The sequence below is a fragment of the Anas platyrhynchos genome, chromosome 1 (assembly GCF_047663525.1).
Source record: "Anas platyrhynchos isolate ZD024472 breed Pekin duck chromosome 1, IASCAAS_PekinDuck_T2T, whole genome shotgun sequence".
Taxonomy (NCBI): domain Eukaryota; kingdom Metazoa; phylum Chordata; class Aves; order Anseriformes; family Anatidae; genus Anas; species Anas platyrhynchos.
The window spans coordinates 113,907,243-113,924,012 of record NC_092587.1 but is presented as its reverse complement, the minus strand read 5'-3'; the positions used below and the strand labels follow the sequence as shown (position 1 = coordinate 113,924,012).

The 16,770-nt window shown below is 35.6% G+C and overlaps 1 protein-coding gene across 6 annotated transcripts in view; it reads left to right on the top strand.

Moving 5' to 3' along the window:
* Positions 1–16,770, top strand: part of DSCAM (DS cell adhesion molecule) — a 477,845-nt gene that overhangs the window by 283,166 nt on the left and 177,909 nt on the right. For all 6 annotated transcript variants that reach the window (XR_011804715.1, XM_072027123.1, XM_038167513.2 and 3 more), the window contains exon 4: positions 16,143–16,289. Coding sequence is in view for 5 of the 6 variants with exons in the window: in XM_072027123.1 (XP_071883224.1) it covers positions 16,143–16,289 (147 nt within the window). In the remaining variant the exon portion in view is untranslated. The remainder of the gene's footprint in view (positions 1–16,142; positions 16,290–16,770) is intronic.

The following is a 16,770-nucleotide window of genomic DNA, read 5'->3' as shown; positions in this document are numbered from 1 at the left end:
CTTGCCTTCTAGGAACTCAAATGAAGGGATGTGGCTGCTCAGAGGAAGGTAATGGGAGCAGTTTCAATGGTAGTGGACTTCAGTTCTGCCACAGTGAAGTGCCTAATTCCTACACATCTGCAAATTCTCATGGGAAAGACAGACATTCTGCTTTCTTCTCAACAACCTTTTAAACTATTTTCACCTTCCACATTTATGCCTGGAATTTATCCTAGAATTCCTTTATCACCTATCACTTTTTAATTAATTGTGGAATTTGTTATGACTGTCCTGATACTTTAATTTTACATTTTCTATCTATTCTGAATTAGTTTCCACTCTTTGACAGTGTATGCGGTTATATCTTGACCCATTAAAATAAAAGAACTTTTTACAATATCAAGTCTCCTAAGTCTCCTAACTTACCATCTTAAACATACCACTTTAAAGTTGGGCTTCCAGTTTTGATTCACTGTTTTAGCTCTTCTCTGAATCCTGCCAAATTTTCAATGTTATTTCAGTGAAGTGAGATTTAATTTTTCACATTTTTCAAGTTGTTTTCATAGTAAATGCTTCCATAAGTGGAGCAAAGGTGCACAATTATGAAATCTTCAGATATATTTTTTTGAACTTAACATTTTATTTGAATGCCATCTCTCTCCAGCAGACACTGGGACTTCACTGAGTTTTTCCCCATAGATTCGTGTGTGCCAATGACTTTTCCTGTTGTTAACTCTAGGTCATGTATTATACATCTCATCTATAATTTACCATAAAGAAGGACCTTCTATTATTTATCACCTGTGTGAAGACATTCATGTGCACACATGCATATATGTGATACTTTCTTAAATGCATACTCTTTTTAATGTATAAATATTTAACAGAGGTTATAGTATACAGAAATATTATTCTTTAAAATTTCAGATTTTTTTTTTCCCCAAATATATTTAATATGTACCATAGGGCACACTATTGAAAGAAATAGGTAATGTATGTCAATAGGGTATTATTTTAAATGTGAGGAAGAATTAAGATCATTTAAAATTTTATCATCTTAATAACGGTATGTCCTATTTCATGGTATTCCAATTTCTTGTTCAGAACTCACTGTCTTTTTAAGATTTAGTATTGGCCCTAAGTATAAGTTATATATTAAAAAGAGACAAGGGTTTTTTGTTTGTTTTTAAAGTATTAAACACTGGACACTATTTCACTTCTGTTTTGTATGCACAATACAACATTAAGTTGGGACTACTGTGCAGTGAGATGATCAGGATGGTCCTGAAAAAAAAAATCACACTGTATTTCATGTAAGCACTGTCTGTTGTTCAGGAGACAAGCTATAAAACAAGCTTTATAATATGCAATCTTCTATCAGTCAGCCTTCCTGTACACAATAAAATTCAGTGCAATTTTTGTCTGAATGAGAGAGAGAAGCCTGGGTTTTAAGAAAGCATCATCTGAGTTAAAGACTTTACTATGTTGAAGGCTTCTACTTTAATATATTATCTCCCTAAAAAAAAAATAAGTGCAGATGATGTTTGAAATTGTGTTAATCACACAACTTGCCTATGAACGTTCAGGTATTTGCATTTTCTATTTAAATTGAAAGCGACTCTTGGAAATCTTGGCTAAAAAGTATCTCAGAAATTAAATGAGAAAGAGTAGCCTTTTATTGAGTGGTTTTTCAAAGCAGGAAGATATTTATTAGTGAATAGCTGTTACTTCTGGTAAAGGTCTCCCCCTGACCTTGTTTTTAGATGTCTGCATTTGCATACTAGAATTTAAAAGTCGTTTTTATAGAGACTAGGTAGGCCTGCAGAACAGAATCCAAGTCACTCAAATAAAATTGTCTCTCCTTCAGTACTTATTATCTCATGGGGATAGTCTGCAGGTATGCCTCAGAAGAAGAGCTAGACAGGTAATAGGAAGAGTGTAGAACAGTTTCAGCTTTAATACCTCATTTTGAAAGATTAGGTCAAAGGAAGTCAATGTAACAGGTCGGTCACAATCAGATCCCATCAAACTGCTTACAATTAATTATTCAAGCCTTTCTTTGTGCTCTTGTCAATTTGAACAGAAAAGCTGACAGCTGTTGAGTCTCTATTGAAGACCAGCCTTAAATCATTATTATTGAACTGCTACTTACTAGGCTCTCGGGCCAGCGCTCCTGTCAGAAAGAAAAAAGAAATGAAGCACAGAATATTGACTTTTGGATCTTTCGGATATTATTTATTTAATTTTTCTCCTATCGTCTGTTGCATTCTTTATTCTTCAAGGTGCTGTACTTTTTGCAGTGGCCCCTTTGCTCCAGAAAGAATGTAAGTCAACAAGGCTCAATTTACAGGGATTGCATATATGTTACACCTTCTTAATGATAATGCTCTAGGGAGAGGATACTATGCCTCAGCTGTGGATGTGGTGTAGAATGCAAATTCTAGGGTCAGTGATACAAACTCTTGGGGTTCTGTCTAGGAGAATTTGAGTGAAGAAAAATTGACTTTCTCCTGGGAGATAAAGACTGTGAACTATGAAAGTAATAATGCTGACCCAAATAGCGGTTGCTCATAAGATTGAACCAATGCAGAATTTGCTTAGAATAAATGCCAAGCAGCTGTCAGATTTTGCTACATTAATTTTCTTTTTATAAGATTCATTTATGGCTGCTCACATCCCTAAGCCACTGGCTGCATGAAAGACTATACCCAGATTACAGTTGAATATCAAGAAAAAAGAAGAAAAATAATTCTAGTTCAAAGCTTTTTCATCATTACGATTTTGCTGTCTGGGTTTGAAAAACAGGGATAATTATTTTAAAATGTTCTTATCTCAGGGACACTAACATTTTTCAAATGATCATTTAAAATGTCAAGTCCCCAAAACTGCAGTGTGTTTTCTCAATAAAAAGAAGTGCATTGACGCAAATCAAACATCCCTACATTATATGCCTTTGTCCAAAAGAATACTTTTAGACCTTATGTGTTTAAATCACTGTGCACAAGTAAGAACAAATCACAGATGCATCACTTTAAATCTTTTTTAAGCTGTGTTCTGATGTCTTAAATGACACATAAGTACTTCACAGGTTTCATAATGCACCTATGTGAATGCACCTATGTAAAGATGCATTTTATCCACATGAACTAATCTTTTAAAAACAGATTACATGGGTGCGTTTGGCCTTTGTTGTTATAGACAGAGTCTTCTGCAGCTGGTCATTGATGCATCTGCCTTATTATGTGTGTGCTCCACCAGTTGTGCTACACTGACCACGAGTACAAAAGATGCAATTTAGATATAGCACATCTTGGACTGACTGAACATGTACATTTTCAGGCATTTCTGTCAAGTCAGTCTTGTTTAGGCAACTTTTCTGATGCTCACAGGTTCTGGGAATGTGAGAAATGTCAATCATATAAATCTTCATGGATAAATGTTATTAACATGGTCAAGGCCATCTGTACTAATATAAGATATAACAAGCAAGGCCAGTCTGACTCAACATGTTCTTTAATGGCATATGAAGTTAAAGAAAGAGAATGACTGCTCAAGAAGACTGCTTAGGATCCAGACAATACTTGTTTGTCTGCTTTGATATTTATTTATTAATTTATTTATTTATAATGCAATGCTCTTCTTCAAAAATCAGTTTCATAAAAACAAATGTTTTGGAAGCTCAGGAAAATCAGAAGGTTTAAGAGAGGCTTGCCTGAAACAGTAGTCTGGCAAAAGGCTGTATTTTCAAATTAATTTATTTTCAGGTCTTTATGCAGAATGAAAAACAATGCAAACAAAAAAATGGTACAGTGGGCTTGTAAATTCTCTTACAATTAAAATAGTAGAATAGTAGTAATATTTAGCTCAAGCATAGAGTTTTACATATTCAAGCTGTGTCCTTATTATGTACGTACACAAAGGGTTGAATAGTATCTGGCAAGTCTTCAGGCACTGCATGTAAAATTAGAAGTAAGAAAGGATGCTTTTATGCTCAAAGCCCAGGACCAGGATACAGGATTTCCAAATCTGCCTCAAACACACAAGATAACATTGGGCATACCAAGTAGTTTTACTGTGCTTCAATATCCCAATCAATTAAAAAATATGCAAATGATGAAAATTACCTGAGAAATGTGTATGAGCATATTTGCATAATGTTTCTGATACCCGGAAAGGCTTCCAAGTCTTGATTTCCTGAACAGTTCATAAATAAATATAAAGGTTAAAAAAAAAAAAAAAAAAAAGTATTTACATTAATTTTTACATTAATTCTAAAGGAATTATGCTTATAATCTTTTTCTTTATGCTGCCAATCTAAGGAAAATATAAGTACAGAATCAAAGTAATCTATTTAGGGTCTGGATCTACACATCTTTCATACTTTTATCTTAAGTATATCTTTGAAATTAAGTTGGACTGAAATAGCACATAAGTCTTGAGTTGATGCTCAGTGTAAATCATGCTATGAATTTAATCCTGGCTGAAAAGTTATGCTTATTGAACACTGTTTATCATTAAAAAGTTAGTTTGCCAAAGATGTCTGTAAAGAGCCTAACTTGACAAAGCACAGAAAATAAACAGCATGATAACTTTATTTACTTGCATTATAATATAATTCACATCTAAAATATTTCTGTTTTAAAAATATTCTAAGAATTCATAAAAATTTGTAATCCACAAGAATGAGGTCTGCAAGCAAGCTAAATCCCCATATGTTGATTCAATGCAACCTGGAATCAAATTCTGCAGGAATTATTTGCATTTATTTTGATATAAAATTGATGGTGATGGTGTTTTTTTTTTTTCTTTCTTTTTCAAAGTTGATTATATGTGTGGCTTATCTTGTATAATACTTAGTTGCTAATTTTCTAATATTTCTTTACATGGTAATTTTGTTGGATTACAATCAGCATGAGTCCTTTTGTTTCAGAATACAATATGGAATAGATTTTACATGTTGCTGCTCCTATTACTGTGATCCTGATGCTGTATTTCTTCTGTTAAAAATACTGCTTCACCAGGCACCCAACGACTATTCTCTATCATTCTATACTGAGGAAAATGTATGGCAAGTCCTAAAAGATGGGACTAGCCTGACAGGAGGCTATTTTAAAAATGCAAGTATGTTAAGTGTACTATGAGTTGAAAGAAGTTAAAAATATATATGAAACGGATATCTATGCCTTGCCTATGTTGTTTGAAAGGGTAAGCCTGTAACAGAATCAGGTTCCTGTCATATGCCGTCGCTCAGTATGTTTAGAGTCCAAATCAGTGGGCATGAGAGAGGACAAGTTCCAAGAGGAAAAGTAGCATGCAGCTATTGGTAGGGGATTTAAAAACAATAATAATTAATTTTTGAAAGAGCTGTTGAAAAGCAGCTCTATAGACAAGTTATCATCATGTTTAGAAAGACAGAAATGTATATCATTGTTTTTTTTTCTACCCTTTAAAATTATTCACTGACTACTGGACTGCTGTCCCCAAGGAACTGGCCAGGAGTCTCCAGAAGGAATTCCACTGAGGGTCTCCTATGGTGTATATTTTGATTATTTTTTATCCAAAAGACACCATAAGTTTCCTTTATCAAATTGAGCAAGAAAGAAAATAACTCCTTCCCAAGTCATGACCCTAAAACCAAATTAACCTGTTTAAGTTTCCCTAATTTAACACTTTCAAAATAAGACATTAGATGAAAAAAAATATTTTAGAATGTACCATATGAGGCTTTGTCTGTTAGTGATTGTATTCACCTTAAATAAATATTCTCAGTGCTCAGATGTCTTGTGAATTTCTGAACAGAGTTTTTCATGACGGGAAGTTGGTACTGTTTCTCATTAAACTGTTCCTTATAAAAGTGTTCCTTCAGGTTGAGATCCTTCATTACCTTCATAGTTACTTGCAGAATAAATGTGGTTAAACGTGGGGCCACAGAGCTGCAGCAGCTCTAATTAATGTAGCGTAATATTGATTATTAGCAGTTTGTTAAAATAATTCTGCTGCTGGTGGCACTTTTAATTCTGTGTATGCAAGGCTGTGATTTATTCTGATCATATTGTCTATAACAGTACGTATTCTGCATATGCAATGATTTTGAAGCTGTAAACTATTAAGGTGCACACTTGATGATGGTGACATAAACCAACTGCTGTTCATGCTGAAGGAGATGGAGCATGTTACTTAACAAGCAGGGTCTTGCTCGTGTTTAAATATACATGCGGCTAGAAGGAGAGATGGGTTATGTTTCTGGATGTTGCAGAGAGCAAAGTGCAAGTTAAGCTACTGGTCAACTGTAGGCCATTTATTTATCAGGGATGCACCAGCAAAAGCCTGAGAGAAGAAATTTTAATCCTCCAGACAACTCTATATATCATGGACAAAGATAAATCCTCTTTAATCAGAGCCCTTAAAGCTAGCTAGTGATTTAAAATTATCTGCTTTCTTTCTAGCTGAAATAAGGAAAACAGCTTCTACAACAATATGTGCAAGAACCCAAATCACCTAAACTGTGTTATTAAAAATTATGGAAGTTTTATTTAAAGTCCTGGAGGACTGACAGTTAACAACAGTGGGTAGAGAACTGTAGCTGCTCATGCCTAATATATTCATAAAAGATTAAGATGGTGAACAATTAAACACAAACATTATGTGATCAGTCACGTTTATGCCATTTAATCATAAAGTAGCAACAATTAACATAACATTGTGTACACAAATATACAGCTCCTGCAACTGTTTATGCTTAAAAGAAAAGATTATGTTTATTTCTCCTTTACAAAACTTGAATACTGTATTCATAATATAAGTGGAAATGATACTGTCAATTGGCATGAAATATATTTTTGCAGTCTCAGAAACATGGAGAGAGCAATAAAATGATCCTCTTTATGGTCTGAAGTGTGTAATCTGTCCAACAATCTGGTTTTTAGAATAGCCATTATCATAGTATCAAAATGTATTCAGAAAATAATAGAGCTGTGCATTATAATAGCACTAATGCTCGTATTTCTTTCCTTTTTCTGTGGTTACAGAAACACAAATGTACTCATATTACTGTTAAATTTTAAGGGGCTAAAACCAGGAATAGAGATACCAATGGCTTTCAGAATCTGTTTAATTTTTGAGCATTGTGTTCAGGCCTCATCTTGTCTGAGTTTGAATCCAGCATGGTACCACAACCCTTGTTCTTATGGCAATACCGTAACTGAGTCGGTAGATTACCTGTATCAGCTGTTTATCAATTCAAAACTGGAGCTTTATTTCCCTATTTTCCTCTCCTCCCTTCCTCCCTCTTTTTGTTTCTTGCTTACTTGATTTCTTTGCTTTTTTTTTTACTTTCTCTTTCTCTCTCTCATTTTAATTTTATGCACCTTATGGTTCTGTATGCAAGAATTAGGCAGGTTTGTTGTCTTAGTGTAGTAAGGTATGCAAAATTTTAAGGGAAATATGGAAACTATAGCTATTGTACAAACTAAAGTACGAGAGACAGTAAACCATCTTGGTTTACTTACTTGGAGAAGTAAACACCACAGTATCTAGATTTGACTAAATCTATTTTCTTTGTAGAGATACAGAGAGAATGTTGGTCCCTAATATTATTGAGAATTATAGGTGCCAAAATAATAATAATTCTTGTATGTTAAATATATACCTTTTAGTTTTTATGCCTTCAATGATTCGATAGAAAATATTTCATGACCTTGCTCCTTTTGTCTCAGGCTGATTTAGAAGGATGGTGATGATGGTGGACAGCCTAGACTTTGAGCAGCTCTGACCTCTGCTGGCAGAGGGACAAGGTGACTGATCACTAACTGATTTATTTGCATCCCCAATGTAGACTGAGCTGCCAACACAACAGAAGTTTCCCGAGGGGAGATCTGACTCTGGTAGAGGAGGTGAGGAGGGTAAAAGGAGTTAAAGAGTGATGGTGTGAGAAAAAAAAATATCGATATTATTTTTTGAGTTATGAGTTCTATAGAAATTTTGGAAAGTTAAGAAACTGTCTATGTTACAATTAAAACCATGTCAGCAATAGTGTTGAAAACATTCATGAACATCCTCAACTTTTTGTGGAGAGATAACCTCAGTTACTTTTGATTGAACTCAGGACAGATTATGTGTCCAGATAAAAGAGAAAAAGCACCTCATGTGAGGCTGCTGGCTTCTCTTATAAATTCTCAAGTTTTATTCTGGCAGAAAAAAAAAAAAAGGTTGCTTATAGCTGTGGAACCAGGCCATGTAGTGCAAATAGGTATTCGATTCAGCAGGTATACCTGAAGGGTGGAGGTGGTAACACAAGGGAGGGCTAATTTCAGTGTAATTGATTAAGGAAGATATTTGTCCCTGGGCTGCAGGGCAATGCTATAATTTCCCTTTCCCCTTTCCTGTTCTCCTGGAAGTAAGCTGTGGGTTGTGTCTCTGACAGGGAGAGAAGCAGTGGTCAGTGCACTCCAAAGGGGCAATATATAGACCCCAGTGCTGAAGGAAAACAAGGGACCAGAAAAAATCACTTTATCCTCTGTAAGATCTGCTAGTGGGACCTGTAAGCTTGGCTACAACCACAGAGGGTAAGGCTGTGCTGAGCAGAGTGTAGCCATGTTTTGACCATCTGCACCACCTACTGTGAGCAACATCCCAGGCATCTCTTGCAGGTTGAGAACGGTGCTTGGAAAAGTAAAATCCATACCTCTCTCCTTCCCTACATTCCTCTCTTTCCTCATCTAATCATTGGTTTGTGTATCAAATGCACTGGCAGGACTGTGACTTCAGGGTACAGTTTCAGCATGGCTGCTTCTAGCACATTTTCCATGCCCAAAGCAGCAGATTGTTTTGCTTTGAGAATGATGTTGTAGCAGTACTATAAAACTGAGTTATAGGTTACATTCTGCTTTGGCTCTGCAGGGAGGTTTCTCCCCTTGCGTGCACAGGTCATGCTAGAAACTTGCTAGCAGAAGCAGTTCTATCCAGCAGAGGTGACAAGTACAGCTGATAAAAGTTTATTTGTTCTATATTATCATTTGGCACACGATTAGAACAGCCATCTGTTCCCTTAATTTCTATCAACCCAATTTAGACTGCAATAACATAATGCCATAAGATGTGTTTCCAACAAAGTGAAAATCAAATATGATTTTTAAAAACATCTTGAGGATAACATGGCTCCTATTTAAAGACTAACAGCATGCATATGGGGAAAGAAGGTATTATAAAAGAATAATTAATGTTACAGTTTTAAAATATTCTCATTTTAATACAAGCATATTTTACAGTAATTCTACAGGAAAGTGTTCACATTTTCTTATGAATTATACATGAGAACAATTTCACATAGGAAACCTAAACAGAATTATTTTAACTTATTACTAAGACCTGTAAAATTTTATTTTAATCTCTGATATCATACAGTTTAATGGAAGGCATTAAAACCTTACATAAGAGCAATTTCATAATTGTTAATGTGACCTCTTCTCACTTAAAGAAATGAATACATGATTTACCAATGCAGCTAAACTTTAATGAAGTCACTAGGTTATACAGAATACTAGTCAGCAGATAGTAAATTTAGGGGTATGCTTCTAAAATGTCATGGGATTTTGGCCCCTTGGTTGAGGTTGGTCAAGACTAGAAATGACCCAGTTTCCTTCTGTTTTTCCCTTTTTCTTCACTTCAGGGTCTTACTAGTTCAAAATACGTACTTTCAAAACACAGGTTTTGATAACAGCTCAAATAAAAACATAAAGTTTCAGTTAAGGAATGAAGTTTAGTTAAGGAAACACATGTTGATAAAGTATACAAATGGACCATGTGTTTGTGTGATGGCAAATAATCTTATGGTTCGGTGAGTTATGTAGGGAGATTAGATTGTGTGATAAAGATGTCATGTATGAATATGTAGCTTTTCATACAGACAGTGCTCATGTGAAGAAAGACAATAGGTTTAATCTATAGAATGGGGGACGTCTGTCCTATAAGTCTGAAAAGGATACCAGAATTTTTTATCAATAACCAAAGTAAGTCATCATTGTGCAATTTCTGGATGCATAAACATATGGAATATTTCTATAAAAGAGAGTGGTGACATTTTGTATTCACTATTACCAGAACTGTTAATCTGCATGATCCAAACTTTAAAAAGAATTTCAAAAACTTGTTAAGGTGTTGGGCAAAAACTGCAGGAATATTTCAAGATATGAATTATTCACAGTAAATGAGTTAGGAAGTTCAATCTATATAACTAATTAAGGAGATATGTGGTTTAAGAGGTAATTTCTTCACATTCTGTAAGTACTTAAATAGAAGATTTCTGACTGCAGAGGAAATCTTTAATGAAGGCACAGTAAGATTTGATAGCTGGGGTCAAAGCCAGATAGACCACAAACAATACTCTAACTTTCAAAAGTGAGAATAATTAACCACTGGAATAATTTACCCAGGGGTACCAAATGCTCTCTACTACAAGAAGTCTTTAATCATGACTAATGTCTTTTTAAAAAGCTGTAGCTTAACTTCCAGATATAGACTTGATGCAGGAATTAATGGGTGAAGCATGAAAGGTGAGAATAAATGACTCTAATAGTTTTTTCTAGTCCTTGGATCTATATATTTTTTCAGTCTCTGCAAGACAAAGTTATGTATCAGTGACAGATGAGGCCCTGAAGAAAGAATGATGGGTTCCGTTTACATGTTTTTCCACTGACTTGTTTACATCAATCTACATATCTCAACAAGCTTATTTGTAAAATATTTAAATTTTAAATAATATGTTACTATGCTTGCCTACTTCACCAGGGTAGTAAGGGTTGTTAATGTCCTTTGAATTCTTTAAATGAAAGGCATACTGAAGATATTGGGCCAGGTCTTCAAAGCCTCCAAGCATTGAAAATGAAAAAAGACGTAAGGTTTCAACATCTCTGAAAATCAGATTATGAAATTATTATAATCAAGTTTTCAAGGCATTAATACAAACACTTCAGAATAATAAATGGGAATTATGAGATATATTTTGACACTCTTCTTTTTAATTGTTGTGAAGGAGGCTTCTCTGTCTTCCTCCCTTGAAGACTGCTAACAGCCAAACAAACAGAAAGCTTCAGCTTATCTGAAAGGATGTTCCTCACCCCCCCCCCCCCAAAAAAAAAAAAAAAAAAAAAAAGGCTTATTTGCTATATTAAGTAGATGAGTCAAAAAAATTAGACTTTGTTACAGGAAAGTGAGAGCAATTAAATTAAATGTGCCACAAGAACAGAACACTCCCCTAGATCAACAGGGTAATAAAAGCTTGTCGATCCCTATCCCAGTGCATTTCTAAACACTTTTTGAAGTACGGAACACAGAGAGCTCAACACTTCAGGTTTGTCACCATTGACAGCCTGTCGGTTTTAATGAAAATGCTCTCCGTTTAGAAGATGACAGAAATTACATGCATTTCCACTCTTATTTTTCTGTCATCTTTTCTGTCTTGCATTTTTACAGTAGAAGGTGGAATTGGTTATTAAAGCATTACATAAGTATGCAAAATATATTAAGAAGAAGAAAGAAAAGAATAAGCTTTAGCCCTGCAATTATATATAATGTGTTGGTGAGAAATGTGTATTGTGGGATAACATCTGATGTGTGGCAATAACTATTTATTTTTAGTTATTTTTGAAGAGGAAGAGGCAAATTCTCTAGATAATACATAAAATGAAGGTTTTATCATACGATTGCCTGAGTAATTTCAAACAGGAAGATGATCTAAGCAGTGTTAGATAGCTCAAGTACATTCATAACTTCTCTAGAAAACATAGCAAGATAACACTGAACAATTTCTTGGTTCTGCATAGCTTTCACAAGCCCATTTTAATAAGCGGCTGGCTTTTAATAAGTGTACCAGCTCTGCTTGACAGAGATGTAAAACCGCACCTGAGGAAACTTGCTGCCAGGACTGAAGAAGGAAGGCTTCACCTGAAAGTATGAGGTAGTACTATGGGATCTGGAAACAGCCCACAAATCTGTACAGAGTCTTCAGCCTGGCAGTAGCCACTCCTTATGTTTCCCCAGTTTTGATTCCAGTGTAAGTATTAGTGAGAATAATGGGCACAGTGTTGAGACAGTGAGGAGGTAGGCTTTGGTAGGTTTAAGGAAAGCTATGAATTTCATCCTCTGTGACAGTTACTTGAAGCTTATCCTAAGCAGAGAAACAAATTTAATTATTAGTGGTGGCCTGTACAGAACATATCTCAAATTTTTGCAAGCTTTAGGAAAACAGAGAATGCAATTAATTTCTAAGCTTTGCACATACATTTGTACAGTCTTATACTTGTGCCTACTAATGGTATCCGACAGTGCAAAGTTTTGTAGAACTAGAATTACGTATATTTAGTACAGCTAAAATTGGAGCCCAGGAAAAAAAAAAAAAACCTACATGAAGCCATTGTACAATGGCTTTGAAGGTTTACTGGAGGGGGCAGATGGGTCACAGCCATCCTGTTAGCCCCTTCTTATCTCACTTGTGGTCCTTGTCCTCTGATGTTACAGCAGCTGAGCAGCTTCTCCACTGACATGCACCCCTGTACTGTTTGATAATCAAGTTACATCCTAGCTTGGAAAACCCGATCTGATTCTTGATCGGGCTCCAGAGGACAGGTCTGCATGGTGTGTACAGCCCCTAGTCAGCAGCCCATCAACCCTGCCAGCCAAGTTGCATTGCTGTGGGCAAACACACCTCTGAAGTGGTTGTGCTACCTGAAATACAGAGCTGCATAATGCTCACACAGCTGGAAACAGAAGCAAGAGATTGCTTTTGCCACATACCCATCATTAACCCCAAGTAAAGTCCTTAAATGTGATTCCTTTCTCCTGAAGCTATCATTTCACGCTCCCTAAAGACTAAGGGAGACAACCATGCCTTAATTACCTTTAGCCCTTGTAACATATTTATTGGCAAAGGTAGATTTGCTTTATGAATATTTCAGTTGTGCAAAATCTGCATGATGCAGGAGTCAAACAGCCCAGGGTTTTCACACCAAAATTCTAAACATCCTTTCTCACCTAGAATTGTGGATGAATGTAAACCTGGTTTAAGGGTACAGATGTTGAGCACCTATGTTATGAGGAGATAGGATGGAATGGGCTGAGTGATTGTATCTGCATAATTGGGGACTGTGAAGAGGAAAGGAAGAAATACAGGACACTGTATCTAGGAGTTGTAGTGTGAGAATCAACCAAAAAAAATTGAAATTATCCTCTGGCCATCAGAAAGTACAAGCTCTTTGTGAATCGACATGAATCTGCCTCCCTAAAAGGAGGAAGAATTCTCAGCTGTGGCTTTCAAAAAGCTATGGCTTTTCCTGTATGTCTGACAGGAGGTAAAGAACAGCTCTGTGATTGTTAAGAGATGGACTAGCGCGTTGCCAGAATACTTGCAGATTGGATGATTTTTGGTTTCTCATAGCTGTTAGTTGCCAGATATTTGTAGAAAATGCACTCAGCTTGTTTGCTCAAGCCAAGCTATTTTGCAGACTAGCAAATAAATAACTTGTAATAACTAGTAATTGAGAAGCTAGGTAAAACATTTTATCAATTTAACGTATTTTTATTAACTGTGTATATTGTTTCATCCAAACATTACAACTAAACATATTGAAATATAAGATGCACAATACCTTTGCTTTTCTCATGTAGCCTTTACAATGCCATACATCAGATACCTGGCTGTGAAATTGTGAAATATTACCTACTCTGCTCAACTGTACTTAAAACATAAGTTTTCCATATGTAAGCACTTAGATTTTCAGGGGCATATGACATCAATATGGCCTTTGTATCAGAGGGAACCCCCTACTAGGTTGGAATATAGTGTTGTGTAGTGTCACTGATAGCTCGTGGCTGAGGAAAGCACACTGGCCTCCCAGTCATTCCTCTTCCCTTGGGTCTTCCCTTGCCCAGTTCTCCCCCTTGACAGCTGGGAGTAGCCCAGCATCTTCTGTGTCTCCATGCTGTGGATTCAGTTTGTTAATATATTTTTAATTAATGGCACATACTGTTAGAATAAAGCAGGTAGTTTAGAAGATTATGAACAATATGGCTCATAAGCTTTTCTGAAGGTGCTACCTGACTGCTTCCATCTTTATGCCTTGACTTTCAGGAGAACAGGGCTGCCAAGACAAGTAGCATGGTTATTTTATAATTCAGTATGCATACAAGGATGAGAGAGGTGAGCTGAGGTTGTCTTATTCAATATTATCTGTCCTAAGGGTCAGTCATGGTTGTATTTTTTTTTTTTCACTTCTTTTAGATTGTGATTTAAAGGAGATTGCCCTCTGTAATAATACCATTTCCTTTCTGTCTTTTCTCTGCTGGATTGCTTTCCCACTGATTCATTTTTGAGCAAGCACCTTGACTACGCTTAATTATTAAAAAGTCATTGCTCAAATAGAGTTCTGAAGAAAAGGAAATATTTCTTACTGCACATTACTGAATATTAGATCATAATGTGTTTCATCTTTGTGTATTCTCTCCCTTAATTTGGGAGACACATTTTTTATAATACATGGATAGAGGTATGCATGTTTTAAAAGCTTCTAAATGCCTAGCAGAAAATAGCAAAGACAACGAGACAATGTTTCTATCTTTTTTCCCCCCTTTTTCTCCATTGTGAAATCTTTAGAAAGGCATACATAGCTCAGACTGCAGTATTTTTTAAAAGAAAAAAGTGGTCGGTCTTGTGAGATCTAAGTGTGCAATGCATTCTAACCACACTACTTTCCATTTATTCTAATACAGGGAAATCCTTAGAGTAAACATGTACAGTGTAGATGTTAGCTTTTTAGTGTCCTTGACCTTAGAACATGCATTTTTAACAGAACAGACGTACCTGTGCAGCTGTCAAATGATCAAAACTGCAAGTGTGTATATATGTGCCATGACATGTTCTGCAAATTCTGTAGTTAATAATAATAAATATATTTTTGAAGAGAATTTCAGATTTTTTTTCTCAGTTTTCTAGTGTACCTGGCCAACAAATGTCATTTTAGCTAATATTGTTCAATTATTTTCAATACGAATGAAATCTGGGACAAATGATGAACCTATACATATCAGTCTTGTTCAGTTTTAAGGAGACGTTGTTTTTTTAAGGAGACTTTGCTGGGCTTTTTCTTCCTGAAATAAACTTTTCTGTTTAGATTAAAAAAAAAAAAAAAAAAAGTTAAAATTGAATACTTAGATACGAGTTATAACACATCCCGTGCTTTTATGGTTTATTAAACTTCTTTTAGACACAGAATCTGTGTACCTGCTTACATTTTGGTTTTCTCATCACAGATTGCAATGCTATTATAAAAAAAATAATAAAAAAAGGCCTGCAGCAGATCAGATACTATATTAACTCATCTCATGCTGCCTAGCTTGCAACTGGCACTGGTATAAGAAGTGTGGACATATAACTGGGTATATGTGGGTATAACTGCACTGGGATAAGCAGTGTGGACATATCAGCAAGGCTGGTGTTGCTGTCCTTGTGTTCTCTTTTCCCACCACACCTGAAGAAGGCTGTGAAGCAGGGCTGTGCAGTAGGTGGTTCTTTTGGCTGGACAAATATTTGACCTTTAGCAAATACATGTATGTCCTGTATTCTTGGGGTAAAAACTTCCTCTTTTGTGAGTTTCTCTTGTCTTCCTTGACTCCTTTATTTTTACTTTTTTATCTTCCCCCCCCCCCCCCCCCCCCCAGTTTTCTGGTGTATCTGGCCAACAAACATTATTTCAGCTAATATGGTTTAATTATTCATGTCATCTCATAAAGTCCTTCTAATGTGCACAACTCTGCTAGTGAATTACCGTATCACTCTATGACGTTAAGTTATACCAGATTAAATTCTTTACCTTATATTTTATTTCAGATACCTCTTGGATATTTTTTTGTGATTGTGATATAGACCTTTCTTTCTTTCATTCCACACATTTGCCTTACAGATCCTTACAGTTTCAATAAGAAATACATGTGTTAATATCTTTATATGCATTTGCAGAGAACACTTAGTAGACTTATAATTTGTAGCCTCTAGACTCTGGCAACAAGACCTTCAGGACCCTTCAGCATGCATCCTCCATTCCCCAGTGTGAGCAAGCAGAACACGTTAACAACCTGCAGATATTTTAAACACTGCAAATGCTTGTGTCTTTCAGGACCTAGATTTCTCATCACATCCACGGGAGCCTTGTATATTTTAGATGTACAGAATGAAGACGGACTGTACAACTACCGATGTATCACAAGGCACAGATACACTGGAGAAACACGACAAAGCAACAGTGCAAGACTTTTTGTATCAGGTGCTCCCTTATATATATGTGTGTTTTATATATATATACATATATATATATATATATATATATATAATTGAAATAAATACTGTATGTGCCTCTCTCTAGTATGCTGAACTGATATGGCAGGATCTTGATCTTGTATTAATATGCACCAACAACCAAGTCGTCTATTAAATAGAAGGTAGAAGTGAGCTTATTGCAGCTCCCTACTTTAAAATCCACTTTTTTTTTTTTTAATTGTTATTTAATTTTACTACTACTAGTAGATATTTCCAGAGATTCAGTAGGGTACACAGCGTGTCACTGACATTTAGTACAGTGATTTTTGGTAGGTTTAGCATGCTTTGTAAAAGGACTGTGGATGGGAAAGTAGACATTCACAGTGGAAGTATCTAGTTACCCTAGCTTCCCCTTTGAAACCAAAGGGAAGCCATAGACACTTTACAGAGTAGTGTATCTGGCCTACTTCAGCTGCTTCTGTTGGGAT